The sequence below is a fragment of the Sminthopsis crassicaudata genome, chromosome 5 (genome assembly GCF_048593235.1).
Source record: "Sminthopsis crassicaudata isolate SCR6 chromosome 5, ASM4859323v1, whole genome shotgun sequence".
NCBI classification, from domain to species: domain Eukaryota; kingdom Metazoa; phylum Chordata; class Mammalia; order Dasyuromorphia; family Dasyuridae; genus Sminthopsis; species Sminthopsis crassicaudata.
This window is the reverse complement of record NC_133621.1, coordinates 209,667,321-209,687,490: the sequence shown is the minus strand read 5'-3', so window position 1 is coordinate 209,687,490 and position 20,170 is coordinate 209,667,321. Positions and strand designations below refer to the sequence as shown.

The window sequence follows — 20,170 nt, the reverse complement described above, 5'->3', positions numbered from 1 at the left end:
TAAGATCAACAGATAAAAATCAACTTAGAAGAAACTGTATAGAATTCTTTGAACAATTTTTAAAGAATTGGAAATCTCCACTTTCAAGACCTAGCCGAGTAATGGTTTCTCTATTTTTGGATCCATCATGGTTCTCAAAGAAGATACTTTTTGTCAACAGAATTTCCTAAACAGAATCTCACTTCCTCAACCAACTTTTTGAAAAGGAACCAATAGGAAACTTCAAAGTGACTAAAGCAAAATTTAAGAAATGAAGTTTCTTAAATTTTGCTTTAGTCAGTTTGAAGGGAAAGAATGTTAAAAATTAACTATATAGAAATTGTCTTGGCTAGTGATTTTTGTACTTTGACTGAGGCAGAGGATAGAGTCTATAGTTGGAAGACCCAAGCTGAAATCCAGGGGGAAGGAGAAAGGGGAGAGGGAGAGAGAGAACGAGAACATGTGTGTGTACACATGGGTCTATTATGACTTCTTTTTGGGGGGTTAGAACCCTTTCTAAGTACATACATCATATTAATATACTTAATATTGCATAAGTGAAGAAAATGAAGAAGTTTTTTTTGAGACTGGAAATTTTTTATTTGCAAAGCATATGCTGCATGGGTAATTTTTCTAATTCTGAACCTTGCAAAACCTTTTGTTCCAAATTTTCCCTACGTTCCCCCCCCATCCCCTCCCCTAGCTATATGCATAGATATTTATACAATTATCTTGCTGAACAAGAAAAATCAGATCAAGAAGGAAGGAAAAGAAAAACTGAGAAAGAAAACAAAATGCAAGCAAATAACAACAGAGTGAGAATGCTTTTGTGGTCCACACTCATTTCCCATAGTTCTTTTGCTGGCTGTAGCTGGTTCTCTTCATCACTGCACAAGTGGAACTGTTTTGAATGCTCTCATTGTTGAAGAGAGCATTGTCCATCAGAATTGTATAGTCTTGTTGCCATGTGGTTCTGTTCATTTCACTCAGAATCACTTCATGTAAGTCTCTTTAGGACTCTCTGAAATCATTCTGCTGGTCATTTCTTACAGAACAATAATATTCCATAGCATTCATATACCATAATTTATTAAGCCATTTGCCAATTGATGGGCATTCACTCATTTTCCAGTTTCTAGCCACTACAAAAAGGGCTGCCACAAATATTTTTGCACATGTGGGTCCATTTAACTTCTTTAAGATCTCTTTGGGATATAAGCCCAGTAGTAACACTGCTGGATCAAAGGATATGCACAGTTTGATAACTTTTTGAGCATAGTTCCAAACTGTTTTCCAGAATGGTTGGATCTATTCACAGTTCCATCAACAATGCACCAATGTCCCGGTTTTCCCATTTCCCGCATCCCCCTCCAACATTTGTTATCTTTTCCTGTCATCTTAGTCAATCTGACAGGTGTGTAGTGGTACCTAGAGTTGTCTTAATTTGCAGGAAATTTTGGGTTTTGAGCTATATCTGAAATAGGAGCATTAAAAAAAAAAATCTTGTAGTTCTTTTGAAACCACAATGAACCATTTATTTCTATCTCTTTAGGTGCAGAGAATGTTGAACGAGTATTGGTGACTGTCATTCAAGGTGCAGTAGAATATCCAGATCCTATTGCCCAGAAAACATGTTTTATCATCCTCTCAAAGCTTGTGGACCTTTGGGGTAAGAAGAGTGGTTAATTATCTGGTTTTTGTCTTCTAAATTTGGATTTCTTATAACGTGGGGATTAGAATCCCTTAGTTTTAGGTTATATCATAAATTGGCACTTTTTTTTTTATGTAAATGAAAATTTGTATTCTCTTCATAGGTGGCAAAGATGGACCGGTAGGATTTGCTGATTTTGTCTACAAACACATCGTTCCTGCATGTTTCTTAGCACCTTTAAAACAAACTTTTGACTTGGCAGATGCCCAGACAGTTTTGGTAAGCACTAGAAATCTTTGTTTAAATCATACTGATCCTTGTTAGCCTTTTTTTTTTTTTTTTTTTTTTTAATTCAATTTCGGTTCATTTTAAAAACATGTTGACTCTATTACTAAAGATTCATTTATTTCAGTAGCTCATGATTCAGTTTTCTATAGTGATGAAATGCACAATATAGTATGCCTAAAACAGCATCTTAATTTTTAAACATACACTAAAAGATAAGTTTTCATCATTCATCCTTGCAATATGTGTTCCACATTGTTCTCCCTCCCCTAGACAGCAAGTAATCTAATATAGACTAAACATGTGTAGTTCTTCTAATTATTTCCACATTTATTATACTGAATGAGAAAAGTCAGATCAAAAGGGAAGGAAAAAACAAGCAAATAACTAAAACAGTGAAAATACTATATTGTGATCTACATTCAGTCCCCATAGTCTTTCCTAGCAGTTCTTATCAAAAAGTTAGTTAATAATTTATGGTATCAGAGGCTGTCCAGTTCTTCACTGTTTCCTTTAACTTAACCCCAAATCACAAAAATACACTTTCATGGTATTTGAAGTTGGTGAATTTTCTAAACATGTACATTATTTCAAAAACTTCAAGGAACTTACTTTTGTTGTGTATTGAAGCTAGCATGGATGTACTTTAATGTATTGAAATTTTTATTTTCCCCAATTACATGTAAAACTTTTTTTTGTTACATGTAAAATTTTTTTTGTTATATATGTATATTAATTTTTGCATATTTCCTTATCAATCGAGAGAAAAATCAGAACAAAAGGGGAAAATCATTAGGTGAAAAAAAGTAAATAGCATATGTTGATTTAGTCTCCATAATTCCTTCTCTGAATGTGGGTGGTGTTTTCCATCCAAAGTTTATTGAGATTGCCATGAATTACTGAGTCATTGAGAAAAAACAGATCTATCAGAGTTGATTGTCGCACAATCTTGTGATGTTTTCATGGATTTATTTTTTTTAAATTCCTTACAATTTCTGAAAGGATGAAATTGTTCTAGGAGTAGTCCATTCAGCTTCACCTCTTATCTTTGATCTACCTTCCTACCTTTTTTTTTTTTTTTTTTTGCCTATTATTTTTCATACTTCATATTTTCATACTTAATTTCCTTCTTTCAATCTAAGTGAGAACAATGGAGAGACAAAAGGGAAGTATCCAATTTCTTATGCAATTAGAGATTAAACAGCTATTAACTAGGCTTTCTTTTTCCACAGGCTTTATCTGAGTGTGCAGTTACTCTAAAAACAATTCATCTCAAAAGGGTAACTTTTCCATATTTTTTCTTTTTTTTTTTTTTTGCATGTTATATTTAGATATTTATGTACATAAAGATAAGAACATTAATAATAATGAATCTAATGACTTTTGTACCAAATCCTTTTAAAGGGATAATTGAGCAATTTAATGTCAGTGATTTTTAGAGAAAAAGAAAGTAACCACAGGAACTTGTGCAACCCCCCAAAAATGTTCTCATTATCTTGAGGAGGGAGCTATAAATCTCAAACAACAAGCAGCCACTTGGAATTTAGTGATATCTTAGTGGGAGAAAAGTGCTCTGTAAATATTTGTAAATCATCACTCAAAAATTCAATAGTTGATTGGACAAAGTCATTAAATCTGTCTGGGCTTCAGATTTGAAGGTTTGGCTGAGATTCCATTTAGTTAAAATTCCATTATTTTGTGATTGTTCATTGATAGATGATAACATGAAGCAGATGTCACTCTTAATGCTACTGAAAATACATTATTGCTATTGATGTTCCTTGACATCTAGTCATTGTTGCTACCAGGATTGGCACAATAACAGCAGCAGATTAAAAAAAAAAAATTCAACAGCTTCTGCTTATAGGCAACTATCTTTTTTTCAAGATTTATTCTAGAGCCTAATTTATTAAAGTGGGTTCTTTTGGTTTGTTTTTTATGTTTAAAAATACAATTGTTGGGACAGCACAGTGGCTAGAACACCAGCCTTGAAGTCAGAGAGACGTGAATTCAAATTTGATCTCACTTAATACTTCCTAGCTGTGTGACCCTGGGAAAGTCATTTAACCCCAATTGCCTCGGGGGGGGGGGAATTGTCTAAACAACAGTTCTAGTTTGGTTGTATTTACATTTGATTAAAATTTCAGGGCCCAGAATGTATTCAGTATCTTCAGCAAGAATACCTCCCTTCTCTACAGGTAGCTCCGGAAATAATACAGGTAAAAGATTTTCTCTATTTTTTAATTTAACTATGGAAACAAATATCAGTTCACACTTTGATTTAGAAAAGTGAAAGTTAATACATAAGCATTTTATACTAGATTTCTAAACTGTTTATATGTCTAACTAAAGGATACAGGCGGGTAGTTAAAGCCATTATTAGTTAATTGCTAAACATATAAAATTAATTTTCATCACTACCAAAACATTTGTCAAGAGAAGATGAAATACCATCAATTAGTCAGCAAGAATCTTTTAAAAAAAGATTTAAAACATTTAAACATTTAAAAAATGTTAGTGAAGCTAAGGTCTTATGTTAGGACTTTTATAGGTAGGGCCTATCTGGAGTTGGCCATTCTATTTTCATTTAACATTTGACTTCTATGCCCATGCTTCATTTCTTAGCCCAGAGTAAGCTTGGCTTGGTAGATTCAGGCTCCCTTTTATGCTCTCAGAGTATCAGGCCTTGAGGTCCCCACCCTTTCCTAGTCATTGTTCCTTTTTCCTGTGCCTTCCTAATCTGTCTCCTGCAGGGCTCAGTTGTTGCTAGAAAAGGGCAAATTTTGAACTGCTTGGTTCTTGTCCCTGAGGTTTGATAAGAGAAAAGCTTTTGCAGCAGTTCCCCTACTCCTATCCTTACCCCAGGTCAATAAAGGGCACCTCTTACCATGAAACTGTACTATTTAGAATTTAAAGCAATTTAAATCAGCCTGTTGTAGCTATTTTAGAATTGAATTCCCATGAATAATTAAATTGAAATGTTTGTTGTATAACATTTGGCAACAGGCAACAATGCTAGACTCGCTACGTTTAGAGATGAATTTGGTCCTGGATACAGTTTCTACAAGTGATTCTTCTTGAATTTTATTATGGTATTCACAGAAGTTTCATTTTCCCTTTAGGAATTCTGTCAAGCCCTTCAGCAGCCTGATGCTAAAGTGTTTAAAAATTACTTAAAGGTAAGTTTTTAAAGATATTTAATATTTTATGTAGCCTTATAATGAAACCATGTTTAAGACCACAAAGAAAAACAATTTATAAGAGATTTAAAAAATTTCCTGCTTAAATAACCATCCTTGACATAAAAATGGGTTTTGAAGACCTTTATTTTGTGATATGACGTGTTTGTTAGAGTGTCTCATACATCTTTTGGTTAAAAGCTATTGATTTACAAATGTAGCAGAAATAGAGGAAAGAAAGAAAATGTAGAATTTGTGTATTTATTTATTTAGTTTTTTTTTTTTTTTTCCAAAAGATAATTCGGTTAAAGTCGTAGTTCAGATTAGCAGTTTTCTGTTGACCACCTTGTCATATGTATTCAACAATATGTCAAGGAAAAGAGTTGAGAGAAAAGCATCAGGTAAGGGTAGAGACTTCACCTAATTAGATTTAGAGGAAAGAATTAGGAATATAAGAAGGCTGATAAAAGGAAGTTTTATGTTAATCCTATATGGAAAAGATTTTTTATGATATGGTACAAAGTGTACATATGTACCTGTATATTTTTTGGTTGAGATCTACCATTCATCCTTTTTACGTTGATACATATACTAAAATTATGTAGATTGGAAGGGTCCTAAAAGCTGGCCAGTATGTTTTTTATTTGGTGGTTTGTTGTAAAAAAATTTTTTTCACATGAAAGTAAAGCAATATCTTCTACTATTCTCTGTTCTATTTCCACTAGTCTTTTTGATGTGGAGATGACTGGTTTTTGAAGGCTAAGGCCAGCTAAAGACTTACAGGCTCTAGTGGATTGGAAAAAACTAGAACAGCCTGTGCGCAGGCCTTTTAAGGGATCCTTTCCAAGTATACCCCACATCACCTTTAAGGGAGACAGTTAGACCCGACTCCTCAGGAAGAAGGGGAGGGTGCCAAGTTCTGGTTTGCAAAACTTCTATCACACACCTTGGAACTTTCATAAACATTCGAGTCGAGTAGTACTTGGTGTTTTAGATCAGACCATCCTTTCTTTCTTTTTTTGTTTCCTAACTGTAGGAGAGTTAAGGGAATGTGGAGAGGACTCGTGTTCCTTAAGAATAAGGCATATGGTACCTCATCCATTAAGATGGCTCTCAGCTTCTCATAGAGCTGAAGGGACATTTATTTACTCAGCTTTCCAAACTGGTGGTTCCCTTAGTGAGGGCCTGTACTATTTGTAATTGAAGTCCTTTGGGTTAGGGGCTCACTCTGAGCCAGCTGGGCTGTGTTTGCTTTATATGTGAGAGTAGAGGCATATTGGAGGGTCAGGCATGTTAACTTAGCACCACCTACTTGCCCATGACCCGTTTCACAGAGGTGTTGTGTGTTGTCCTTATAACAGTACACTTCACTGTCTGCAGAACACAATTGGAGTGTTTATGGCATTGTATCATTGTATCTTGTGTGCTGTTCCTTCCCCACATTTGTCCATTCTGTCTTCAGGATTCAGGCAAATCTCTGAGATTTTGTCACATCACTGTCATCCCAAATAATCTCTTCTACTGCTGGGCTCCAAGAACAATTAATATGCATCACTCATTTGGCACTTCACCAACACTGTAGTGTAGTAAATACAGCCAGACTGTAAATCCTGCAAACCTTTCTGTATTTTTTTTTTTTAGCAGTTGTTTTTGTTTTTGTTTTGTATTGAATAGCAAGCAGAGCTCAGAGAAACATTTGAGTGATGATTATGCCATTGATTGTTGGTATTTTTCACCATGATAAGTAGTTGGGAGAGAGCTGGCCAGTTTTGGTTGGTTTTGACCTTACTTGATTTTAACTGCTCAGAATTCACAGTGCTTCTAGGAAAATGATAGACAAGCTGCTGGTCTGTTTGAGGAGAGTGAGCAAAAGATAGCTATCATGAGACAATCTGTGTCACTTACAACTTCTGCATTCGTAAAAGGAAAAACTCTATTCCAGAGCCTATTCACATAATCTATTTTTACTTGTTTTTTACTTGTTTGTGGTCTCGTAATCAGCAATATGTGATTATTGATTAATTTACCTATGGAATTACGTGAAATTTTGATTTTTGACAGTTTCTAAATATACAGAGGAAAGACTTTATTCCATTGGTCAATCAGTGAATGAGTTTTAGAAAAAGCTTATTTGTTTCTTTGATGTGTCTGATACCAGTTCCAGAGACCACCCCTTAACCTTATAAGGAATTATACTAATACTTTTTTTTTTTTTTTTCTTTTTTTAACAGGTGTTCTTTCAGAGAGCAAAGCCCTAAGGATCACACTGGAAATCCTTGTATCAATTTCCGTGATCAAGAACTCCAGTTAATAATTTATACAAATGGTATTTTTTTGTGTGCCATTAATACTGGTGATCTTTTTAAAGTTGCTCTGTGCTTACTGCAATATGTATTTTAGCATTTTTCTGTAAAAAATGAGATATGACTGAGTTGGCTTAAATACAGGTATGGAACAAACAACATGAATAAATTGACCTGCATGCCTACTCAGAGATTGTTGTATAGAAAAAAAATTGCTGTAAAAAATTACAGCAAAGCTGTCATGGTCTCTTTAATTTTTTATTTGAAACTTAATTGAAGTCTTTAAAGACCATAGCAGTGATTAAGCAATGTATATTCTAAAAAGAATTATCGACTATAACAAGTTCAACACAATTTAATTTTCCCTCATGTATGCCAATATTAAAATGTGGAAGAAAAAAATCAAAACTGATTTTTTTTGTAGATAGCCATGACATTTCTTTAAGCTGTTTTAATGCTAACATGTGTTTCCTACAGAACACAGTGATTTCATAAATTAATTGATTTAAAAGTAGGTGCTGGTTATACATTTTTATATAAAAAAATAAATTTTATGTAGTGAATTCTGCCAAGTTTTTTTTTTTTTTTTCTTTTACGTCATTGTTCATACTTTATTAGCCATATATTTTCCCAATATGTTCATAGTGTTAGCAGGAAGGAAGGGGGAGAGAGAGAGAGACGGTGATTTGTGGGGAAAGGTTCCAGTCTTAGTATCCATTTATGGGTTCATATCTTGGCTCTGTCCCTGCCATCTGCTCTTTTTTCTTTTTTTTTTTTTTTTTTTTCTTTTGCCTTCCATATAATTTAATATTTGTGAGACTTTTTGTCATTGCCATTCTTGTAGTATTACTTCTGAATCTTTTAGTCAAAGGCTATGGACATTTTCATCACTCTCTTGTCATAATTTCAAATTTCTCTCCACAATTTTTGGACTAATTCATAGTTCCACCAAAAAGGGCATCATTGTGGCTAATCTTTCTGTAGCCCTTTTTACCATTGAGTATTCCACTGTCTTGTCAACTTTGCCAATTTACTGCTTGTGAGGTAAACCTCAGAGCTCTTCTGTTTTCCAATTCTTTTTGTAATTTGGAACATTCTTTCATATGGTTAATAGTTTGCAAATTTTCTTTTTTTTTTTTTTTTAATTCATTTTTCCAAATTATCCCCTCCCTCCCTCCACTCCCTCCCCCCAATCCTGCCTTCTGCTCTTAATGGTGCAACTTAAACCTGCCATTTTTACTATCAAACTCAAAAGTGTTGTTTTGAGAAAAGCAATAAACTGTAAAGTGGTTTTGTAGATGTGAAGTCTTGGAATTAGTGGCCCACCATGCTTAAGAATTTTTCTCCCAAAAAACTGTGTATAAATCTATTTGGCAAAATTTTAAGCACTATAGGTTTTTCTAAATCTTGTTTGTAAAGCTAACCCTATTTAACTTCCATCTTTTTTGGCATAGGATTTTGGTCAAGGGAGGCTACGCTGGTATTCTCATTTTGTTCATATGTCTTCAAGGGAGCAATGATCCAAGAAATACAAGAAGTATTATTTTTTTTTCCCCACATGGCAATCTTTTCAACCAAACCTCCTTCAGTTACCATGAAATGAATGATCACAGCCATCCAAATTTAAACTCTCAACCTTCACATTTTTGTGTCCTTTCTCCCACTCTTCCTCCATCGTTTGCACTAGAACTTCTTGCTTTTCATATCAGACTTGTGGGTTTTTGTATGAGTGGTAAGAACGGGGGATGAAGTCAAGGAAGGGAAAGAAGCAATTGTGTTCACAATTGTGGATTGTCTTACCTCTCCAGCCCCCAACTAAGGGACCTCTGCTTTTCCTTTCTTCAGAATGTCAAGAGGATGTCTAAGCAAAATGTTAGGATTTGGGGCAGGAGCTCTAAATTTAAATCATATCACTCTACCAAAACAAATGTACCCCAGGGTGCTGAAAGAAAAAATGCTCAGATGCATTGAGCTCATTTTGGTTGTTGAGCTGATTTTTTGAATTTTTGAAATCTTGGAAGAATTGAGTATAGATAAAGCTCCAGATAATCATCAGGTACATTCTTTGCCAGGCTTTATACCTGTCTCTGGGCAGATTCGACAAAAATAATTCCTGCCTTTGTGTATATAATAGGGAGAGAGAGTGAGTACATCCAAACAGTGAGAGAGAGGGTACATCCAAAAAGGCATCATAGAAGATAACAAGCTGAACCTTGAAGGAAAATTAAGGATAATGACAAATGCAGGAAGTGATAGATTATTGGGTCTGGAGTCAGATTCATTTTACTGGCTTTAAATTCACACACTTACTGGCTGTGTGACCTGGGCAAGTCAACTTTACCGTGTTTGCCTCAAGTTTCCTCATCTGTAAAATGAACTGAAGAAGGAAATGGCAAATTACTCTATCTCTGCCAAGAAAACATCAGATGAGGTCATGAAGAGTTAGACCAAACTGAAAAAATGACTAAATAACAAGAATAGTGTAGGTGAGAGATGAGAAAGACCTGAAAATATTGTGGTGGTGAAGTGAGAACAGAGAAAGGGATGGATTCCAAGTCGATATAGAAATTGAGGATGACACCATAGATGTAGAAGGATGATAACCAACTTGTCACAAATAGGAAAGTTTGGAAGAGTTGAGAGTTTAGGGGAAAAGACAATGAACTTGGTTTTGGACACATTGAATTTGCAATGTCTACAGACTGGTTCAGTTGTCAATGAAAATTCGATTTTGGGAAAAGAAAACTAGGGCTGGAAATGGAGTTCTTTTGGTAGTCCATCAGCATAAAGACAATGAGTAAACTTACAGAAGCTTAATCAGCTTACTGAGTGATTATATTGGACAATAAAGAAAGAAGACCCACAACCTGCCATGGGGGGCGGGGGGAGAGGAAGGAGGGGAAAAATTAGAACAAAAGGTTTGGCAATTGTCAATGCTATAAACACATATCTGCTAAATAAAAACTTAAAAAAAGATTTACAGAGCAAAAAAAAAAAAAAAAAAAAAAAAAAAAAACCTAGGACCTAGGACAGCCAGGAAGTGTAAACTGAATAAGGTTTTTTTCAGGAGAAAAGATTTGAGGCAACCAAAAGAGAACGAAGAGATCAACATTCACAAAACCATGGAAAAGATTATCTAAAAGGAGAGGATTGAATGTATAAAAAGATCAGATCCCTCTAGTCATGAATGGTGAGCACTGGGGAAAGGCCATCAGATTTGGAAACTGAAGCACAGAGCTGGTATGTAACATGTATTAGGTGACACATTGTGATTTGTAGGCAGCTTGTCTATTCTTTCTGTAACCCTGGATTTATTTGAACCCCACTCCCACCCCCAAAAGCCCTTTTCCTCAGGAAATATGACTGTTATAAAGGTCAAATGAGACATTGACTTTATGCTTTAGTACTCATATAATTTAAGAAATTGTTATTTGGGCAACTTGCTCTCTGTTTTGGAAAACTGAATAATTCTACTTCTGCTCAGAAGGTGGGGAAGGGTGGGAACTTGGGCTCAGCTTTGGATTCCTGGCAGCTTCCAAGTCAGGCCACTAGAATGAGCTTGGGATTTATATTTGCTTCCATTCCTCCCTAAGTTGTGTGGCTTTGGATAAGTCATACTTTTTTAGATCTCAGTTCCCACCTTCATGAAAGGAGAGGATTGGGCTATATGACCTCATGATGTCAAGGTGAATCAGTGAACCTGGATCCCAATCTCTGGTAACATCCAAGGATATTGAGTTATGATTCACAGTTATATGAAAGATCATTATCAAAAGCTATTGATAGAGTCAAGCTGTTTGGTAAAAAGTTAAAAAGAGTGGTAATTGATAAGGCTTTACCTTGGTCTTTTTATGCCCAACATTTTAAAAAATTAAATGGTTAAGATGAAGACTGGTGAATAATGTAAAGTCTAGAAAGATAGATATGTTGAATGGCACTGTATATAGCAGCTTGAATTTTATTGTTTTTAAATACTTTTCTAATATGATAGTTAATTCACTGAAATTATTAGCCAAGCATAATCACTGAATGACCATAATCTCAGACTGAGATATTAAACCTCCCATTGCATTCAGGGCCATCTCCCCTCATCCTGATCACTGAACTCAGAGGGCTCTGGAGGGGGAAGTGAGGCAGTTCTTTGCACAGCCCCCCCTCATTGAAATCCAATTCACTTGCATATCCTGGCATCATTTCTCTGATGTATGGTCAAATATCAACAGCAAGGTAATTTGTAACACAGTTGGAATCTAGAAAGGCTTAGTTGGCTAGGAACGTTGAGAAAAATTAAGATTTAAAGGAATAAAATCCTGAATTTTTTTTTTAAACAAAAGAACAAAATGGGAAAAGATGCACTGCCAAATAGCAGTTTACGTAGAAAGAATTTATGGTTTAGGTTTGTTAGTAGTATGATGCAGCTATCATTTTTTATTGTAATTTTGGGATATACCAACAATCTGAGACAGAGGTTCCTAATGTACCTGTGCACAAGATATAACTGGAATGTTGTTTGTCATAATTATTGTAAAGAGTAATTCTAGAGAATGGTATAGCATCCCAGATTATGAAGCATGATTTAAAAACAGAAGTTTTCAAACTTTTTCCATTTGCAATCCTTTTTGCCCAAGAAATTTTTGTGCCTCCAGATATATAGCTTTATAAAATAGGTGTATAAATCAAATATTCATTGACAATTACTTCCGTATTTAGTTATGAAACCACATTGGGATTATACCACATTTTTATGAAGCTGGGATTTAAAAGACCTGGAAATTCTTGGCGTGCAAGAAGGAAATGGTGGGAGGGAGTGGGATGGCAAGACCATCTATTTTCAAATATTTGATAATGTTAAAATGAACGACTCAGCAAAAGTAAGAACAAATTGTGTCAGAAGTAGGAACAAATTGTGGCAGAGGAAGCATCTGTTTAATATAAGACTAAAGGTGTTTGAAAAATTGGAAACAAACTGAACTGCTCAAGGTAAAAAAAATAGTAATTTCCCTTATCACTGGGAGATTTTAAAGCAGAAGCTACATGACCATTTGTGAGGAGCTTGATTTCTTCAAACAAACTCAAATCTTTGAAGATTGACTCCCAACCAAGTACTGCTTTGGAATAAACTTTAAAACCCAAGTCAACTAGGATTTATTAAGTATACAGTATGTTATGTGCCAGGTGCTGTGCACTAGGGGTATGGAGAAAAGAAAAAAATTAAGAAAAATTTTTTTTAATAGTCCCTGCTCTTAAGTGCACATTCTAATGTGAGATAATTTATAAACAGCTATGTATATCTATGCAAAATAAATTGAGTATTAAGCTTAGACAAAGCTTTGGACCATGAGTTTGTGTGAAACCCAGAAAGGCTCCTGGCAAAATGTATTCCAGCTGCATCTTGAAGGAAACCTTGGAAGCCCTGAGATAATGAGGAAGAGCATTTTAGGCATGATGAAAATGTAGTCTCGAGGTTGTGATGTGCTAGGAACTGTAAGAAGGCTAGTGTCATCTCAATGTAGAGTACACAGAGCTGTAAAGCTTAGGAAGGTTAGGAGGGTTCAGGTTGTGAAGGGCTTTAAAAGGAATTTATATTTGTTCCTGCAGGTAATAGGGATGCACCTGAGTGCGGGGTGGTGACATGGTCAGATCTGCTGTGTATTGAGATGGTTTTGGTTGCTGGGTAGAGAATGGACTGGAATAGGGAGACAAGCCAGCAGACTATTAAAGTAATGAGAGAGTACCTGATGAGTACCTGCATCAGGATCATGGTATTTGTTTTAGGAGAAAATTCTACTTTGAAAATACATTTTTCATCTGTGCCCCTCTCTCCATCAGTCACAACAGTCTACTGTTATTCAGTCATCTGACTATTCATGACCCCATGGACCACAGCACAGTAGACTCTTCTGTCCTCCACTCTTTTCTGAAGTCTATCCAAATTCATGTTCATTATTTTCATAATACTATCCATTTTATACTCTGCTTATATCAGACTTGTACTGTCTCCTTTTTGTTTTGCTTTCAATCTTTCCCAGCACTAGGGTCTTTTCCGAGTCCCATCTTTTCATTATGCTACCAAAGTATTTAAACTTCAGCTTCAGTATTTTACCTTCCAGGGAGTACCTTGAGTTAATTTAAGTATTGATTGGGAAGACTCTCCAGTACCACAATTTTAAATCTTTGATTTTGTGGCATTCAGCTTCCTTGTAGTCCCAATTCTCACAGCTGTATATTGCAAATGGAAAAACTATAGCTTTGTATAGACTTTACAGCAAGGTGATGTTTCTCTTTTTTAGCATCCTGTCCAGATTTGCTACAGCTTTTCTTCCAAAGATGAAGTCTTTCATAACTGTAGCTGTGCTATCTCAGGTCCTTAATTACCTCTTGCCTGGACTATTGCAATTGTCTCCTAAGGACAGCTAGATAGGGAAGTAATAAAGAATTGGACTTGGACTCAAGAAGACCTAAGTTCAAATGCAGTCCTTGTCACTTAATACTAGCACTCTTGTTTCTTCAGCTGTAAAATAGGGATAATATTATCTCTATAAAATAGGGACAATAATACCTCACAAGGTATTTTCAGGATATAATGAAATAATTGTAAAGCTTTGCACAATAACTGGGACATAGGTGCTCAATAAAAGGTTGCTTTCTTGCCTTCCTAATTCCTTCTCCAATCTATCCCGCTATCAAAGGGATCTTCTAAAGTGCAGGTCTGACCATTATTTTCCTGCTCAAGAAGCCTCAAAGACTTTATTTCCTTTTAGAATAAAAGACAAATTCAGTGTTTGGCTTTTCAAACCCTTTATAATCTTATCTTAATGTACCTCTTTAGACTAATTGCCTATTATTTTAACTTTAACATTCAGTATTCCTCCTAACATTCTATCCAACATTCAATCCCCCTTCTTGGTGCCTCTGCCCAAACTATCTTTGCTTGGCTTACCTCCTTCCTTTGCTTTCTTTTGTACTTCCTTTTAGATCTCAGTTCAATTCTTCTTCAGAAGCATCTCCTGATCCTGCCAGTTGCTAGTGCCCTTTCTTCTTTCTCCAGAAATCACTTTTATGTTCTATGTACAAGTTTGCCCTGAATGATTTCCCTAAAAACCTTTGAGGACACACACTGGTTAATTTTTTTGAGTTTGTAGCCCTAGAACCTAGAATTAAGGTTCTAGACTGTTGGGCACATAATTGGCATGTAGGGGGAAAAAAAAATTAGTGCTGTACTTGGAGTTTAGTAAATTCTGGTTTTAAAGCCTAACCTTGATCCTTAGTAGATCTGGGCAAGTCAAGACTTTTCTGAGACTCAGTAAATAAATAAGAGCTGTTAAGTAAGAGAGCTAGATTGGATGGCATCTTAAGTCTCTTCAGCTCCTAGTCCTATGAGTAGGGCAACAACTGACAGAATCAGTTTTATTTTTGACAGAATCAGAATTATTTTTCGTAATTGAGAGGATATTTCTCTCAACACTTCTGACTCCTCCAAGTTTTCGAATAGGCCTGCTAGAGGTATGAGGATGAAAATAAGTAGGAAATAAAGTATAGAAACTAGTTGACCAATAATAATGAATGGTTGTTCTACTGGTTAGCCACCGATTCAGGTAAGTATAATAAGGTTGCGGTAAGGATTCAGAATAATGTTTGGGAGACCAGTCAGAATATCATGCTTCGTTGATTGGCTGTATGGAGGAAGGGGATGATTAGAAAGATTAGGATAGAAGCTAGTAGAGCAAGAACACCACCTAATTTGTTAGGGATAGAGCGGAGAATGACATAGGCAAATAGGAAGTACCATTCTGGTTTGATTTGAGGGGGTGTGTTGTCTGGGTCTCCCAGTGAGTCTGGGGAGAATAGGGCAAGGGTGAGGAGTACCAGGAGTAAGAATATTAAGCTGAGAGCGTCTTTAATAGGGTGGAATGGGATTTTATCTGAATCAGGGTTAATCCCTGAGGGATGTTTGGAGCCTGTTTCTTGAAGAAACAGGAGGTGTACAATAACTAGTGTTATAATAATGAAAGGTAGAATGAAGTGGAATACGAAGAATAATAAGAGTAGCCTTATCAACTGAAAACCCTCCTCAAATTCACTTTTCAAGTGTAGTTCAGATGAAGGGGATAGCTGATAAAAGGTTTGTAATTGGTAATACCTCAGAATGACATTTGGCCTCAGGGTAATACATAACCTACTAATGCAGTGGCTATTACAGTTAAAAGGAAGACTACTCCAATATTTCAGGTTTATTTATAAAGATAAGATCCATTTTAGATATCTCAACCGATGTGTAAAAATAGGCATATAAAGAATACATGTGAAAAACCTATGTTCCCATAGGCACCTGGAGCTGGCACTATCAAATTTCCTAATAAATAGCATTGCTTTGGGTAATAGAAATCCAACTAGATGTCTTTTGATAAAAGAATTTAGTCACAATTTTTTTTGGAGCATGGATTTGTAAAAATGGCTTCTATAAATGGATATATTGGGAAATGAAAGTTTACTACCATACCTGTAAAAAAAAACAAAAAACTTTTAATCATCGTCTTTCATACAAGTTCTATAGATGGTTAAACGCCAGGCAATAAATTTTTTCGATAACTCTTTGGTTATGTTACAGAATGAATTCATTACTGGGAGTTTGAAAATGTTTTCAACATGGAGCTTCCATTGAAAGATCTTTCCTTAACCCATTAAGGATTTTGCTTAATCTTCTTTTGGTATCCTGGTGCTCATTAGCAGTCTGGGAAAACTTATGGACTATTCAGAATCATTTTCAAATGCATAAAATACAATATTTATGATTACACAGGAAGCCAATTATGTTGAAATTCAGTTAATAAAATCTAAAGATGTTCAAAAGACCTTAAGCTTAAGCTTAAGAGTGCCTGGAAGGACCTAGACTTTTTTTTTTTTTTAATCAAAGGTCTAGTTTGAGTGTATGTGATAATGATTCTTATACTATCTGTCCATAGATATATTTTGGAGAATGATTTTGTAAACTTTATAGAAATATAAAGTTTCTATATGTTTTCATATATTTATAGAATTCATTACTGATAAGTTTTCATTATGTGAAAAAGTTATTGGAATTGTAAGACATTAGTATCTTAAGGCTTTTTCTATAGTAAAATATGGGTATTGGAAATTACACATGATGTTTTTACTATAATCTAAAAATTGTTATGGTGTGCTTTGCCAGATGGTAGAAATTTAACAAATATTCAACCATTCAACAAAGGAAGGTGAGCTGTGTCAGCTGTATTGAAAATAGACCAATTATATAAAACAGGCTTTAGTTTTGTGGAGTGTCCCAAATCTAGGTGGGTTTGGAAGGACAACAATAAGTTATTAACAGTATTTTCTCTTTCTCTATATATTGATATTAGATAGTATATATATGTTCTTTGTTTGTGAAATGCTTTATAAACATCATTTTATCCTCACAATGCTGGATAACTATCATATATCTATCATTCTATCATAATTTCCATTTTGCACATGGGCAAATTGAAGTGATTTTTTGGTTAAGTGACTTGTCCAGTTGACTACAAAGCCAGGTAGTGTCTGAGACTTCTCCTTGACCTATCTGCTACCTGGTTTTGAACGCCAGGTTTTCCTGACCATATCCAGAACTATTGCCACTGCACCGACCTAGATATTGTCAATAATAGGAGGGGGATGTATATATATGCCATATTCCTTCAGGGCCTTTTGAATTGTAATATCCAGGGTTCTCTCATTCTTTGGTAACAGTTTTGAGAAACAGATAAGGCTCAGTATTCAGGAACCAGAACCTTTAATCTTGGGCTTTAACTGGGCTAAATAACAATGTTTAACATCGTCTAGGGCTGAAGCAGTGGCTCTCTGCACCCTGGTGGATGAATTTAACTAGTTTATATTAAGTAAAGGGAGTTTAAGTACCTGATTAGAATTTGTTAGTTAAATGAGTTTAGTCTGATTTTAAGGAACCGGTTTAGCCATCTGATAAACATCCGAGAGTAGAGGAAGGCCGGAAAAGAAATCCCTTGGTATTGCCCTGGAGAATAGGCTAATACTGATCATCACTTGCAGCTTTACCTAGGCATGGGTAAAATAATCTTAAATTGAAAAAAATCCTAGGCTTTAGAACCTTAAGAGAGTTGGTTCAACTTCCTCCCCGACTCAGCCCTCATTCTTCGCTGTGATAATCTTACACTTCTATGAAAACGAGTGCATTTGGAGAGCGATCAGTGATTCTTGGAGGCCCCGGAGTTTGCAAAGTTGGAGCAGAAATCTTGCCACTAAACCTAAGGACTATATGAGGGGGTGGATCCCCAGCACCACCAAGACCAACAGCACCAGATCGAGAAGGATGGAGACGTTACCTCCCTGCCATTCAAACGAATGACACTAAATGGTGGACAGTGGAGGCGGGGAGGGTTGGAGAAAAGGGGTTCTTCTATTCTGGAAATCCCTGGTTCTTCATAACTTTGGTATCCATTCAGTGGCCTCCTTTTCCAAATGAGACTGGACCAGAGCACACTATGTAGGGGGGAGGGTGGCGGGAAGATTCTAAAGCCCCTCCTCGTCTTTTTTTTTTTTTCTTGTGGTTAGGCGCTGTCGATCTACTTCCCTGCTAATACTTGCCTTGCCTACCCTAAGGGGGGAGTGGGCCACTTTGCCGGGTTTGGTGGGTGGGGCGGCATCTTGGTTAGGCACAGCCTGCCTAGGAACGACCCTTTCTCGGGGCGGACATTGGAGTCTCGGACTGTCCCCTCTCAGAAAAAGGAACAGGTGAGGAGAGGAGGCGCGCTGAGAGAGGCGGGGAGAGCGTCGGGGAATCCCGGATACCTGGGCTGGGAGAGGACACGCTGCTGGGGAGGAGAGGTGGGCGGAGGAAGAGCCGGGGAGAGGGGGAGGAGAACTGCAGGGCTGCGCTACGTCGGGCGGCAGGCCCGTAGGGAGGGCGCGCACACGCGCACGCTCGAGCCAGTCACGTGGCTGCCCGGGCCAGGCTCGCCTAACAGGAAGTATCCCGGGGCGCGAGGAGGAGGCCAAAGCCAAGCGGCGCCTGGGACCCTGACCCGTGTGAGTGAGATAGCTGGGGTGGCGACCGGCGGGAGCGGCCAGGCAAACTTAAGCGGGACCTCAGGGGGCTCCTAGAACCGGACCCTAGAGTGGGGGCGAGGAGAGAATGCTGAGTCAGAGCCGGGCAGTAGCCTAGCGGGGGGCGGGGCCGGGCGGCTGGAGCCTCCATCCTCTTCCCGGGACCGGGCGGGGCGGGCCCACCCACCCCTTACCCACCCCTTACCCACCCCTTACCCACTCACCCACTCACCCACCTACCCGGGCCGTCCCATTAATGCGGCCCGCTCCTGGCCCCGCAGAATAACGGGAGAAGTTTGGAACCGGGCAGACTTACGCCGACAGGATTGGGGAGGGGGTCCCCCGCGGGATGTGGTGTGAACTCCCCGACCCCGGAAGCTGGAGCCGCTCTTAGCTGGCGCGTGGGCTCCGAAGCTCTTCGCGTTTCCTTAGGGTCTTTCCCTAATTGGTCCCCTTGGCCCTTTCAGCTTCTCTCTGCCTCAGTGCATCAAGTCTGTTCGAAGTGCCCGGGAAAATGGGCATCTTCATCCCGCAGTCTTCCCGCTAACATCTCCCCTACCTGTGGAGCACTGGCGCTGCCGAGGCCGGCCCACCTGGCAGGTACGGTAGCCTTTGTCTCCCCACGCGTGGAGGGGATCGCTGCCCTCCGCACGCCAAGTCTGGGCCCCAAGCCGGGGGGCTCGGGCGCAGGAGGGCTGCTGATTCATGCTTAGTCTCGCAGCTCTGCACGCGACTGTCTGAGGGTGCTTGCTGTGGTCCCTGCGAAACCACGTCCCACTGCGCTTCGTGCAGCCTCTGTCCCTGCCCTAATGACGTGTGCATATCCGTGGAGTACACCTCAGCCTGGGACTTAATGATGTAAGCACCGCACCGAGTGGTGCGCTCCAGCAGGATGCTTGATGGCGTAGTACGTGTGCATCCATGTAATGTACCGTGTAGTAAGGTATAGTCAGCATGACGCCTAATGTCAGTAATATCAATAAAGTTATTATTGCATACAGTTACTATGGCGTGGGGCCTAATGGCATATTTACAGGGAATATATCCATGTTGGATACAGTAGCGGGGTGCCTAATGACATGGTGTATAGTATAGCCTTATACTAATTAGTGTACTATAGCACGATGCCTAATGTAAACATAGTAGTTACACTACATAGTAGTTTATATCTTATATACTATATAACATACTATAGCATTGTGTGTGTGTGTATAAAGAAAAAGTGTGCACTACATGCTTAATACTGCAACTTTATGATGCTTGCTTCTCATAAAACAACAAGCAGAGTTTAAGTGAGAGATCTCCCCAGGTTTTGAATCTCTTATTTATTTATTTATTATTTTAAAAGCATCTTTTATTTATTTTAGACTTGTGGGGAAGAAATGGTCATTAGTCATAGCAAGGAAATCTGATTCCCTCTCCCCTGCTTCTTCCAACAAAACTTGTACTTTGTATCAGATATATAGAAGGTGGTAAAAGTTTGCTTCATATCTAGAATTGGCAGAATTCCATACACAGTAAGAATGCAGTGCCCTCGTGATTTTGCATGTATATTCCTAAAGGCATATTTTTCCAGGGGTTTGATTGATGTTTATGGCCTCCCAAGTTTATTCTGAAAACAGCAAGCTGACAGGACTCCTTTATTGGTATACCTGATGTGCTTTTAGTCTCTGTAACTTGCCCTCTCTCTTGCCTTC

The 20,170-nt window shown here is 37.6% G+C and overlaps 2 protein-coding genes across 5 annotated transcripts in view; both read left to right on the top strand.

The window, feature by feature from the left end:
- The window catches only part of XPOT (exportin for tRNA), a 41,933-nt gene extending 33,973 nt beyond the window's left edge, over nt 1-7,960 (top strand). For both annotated transcript variants that reach the window (XM_074269748.1, XM_074269747.1), the window contains exons 20-25: nt 1,532-1,648; nt 1,794-1,909; nt 3,148-3,195; nt 4,063-4,134; nt 5,038-5,094; nt 7,326-7,960. In XM_074269748.1, the coding sequence (XP_074125849.1) occupies nt 1,532-1,648; nt 1,794-1,909; nt 3,148-3,195; nt 4,063-4,134; nt 5,038-5,094; nt 7,326-7,352 (437 nt within the window). In that variant the 3' untranslated portion in view covers nt 7,353-7,960. The remainder of the gene's footprint in view (nt 1-1,531; nt 1,649-1,793; nt 1,910-3,147; nt 3,196-4,062; nt 4,135-5,037; nt 5,095-7,325) is intronic.
- A 10,389-nt stretch (nt 7,961-18,349) lies between these two features.
- Nucleotides 18,350-20,170, top strand: part of TBK1 (TANK binding kinase 1) — a 45,983-nt gene continuing 44,162 nt past the window's right edge. For all 3 annotated transcript variants that reach the window (XM_074269742.1, XM_074269744.1, XM_074269743.1), the window contains exons 1-2: nt 18,350-18,455; nt 18,941-19,073. The gene's annotated coding sequence lies outside the window, so the exon portion shown is untranslated. The remainder of the gene's footprint in view (nt 18,456-18,940; nt 19,074-20,170) is intronic.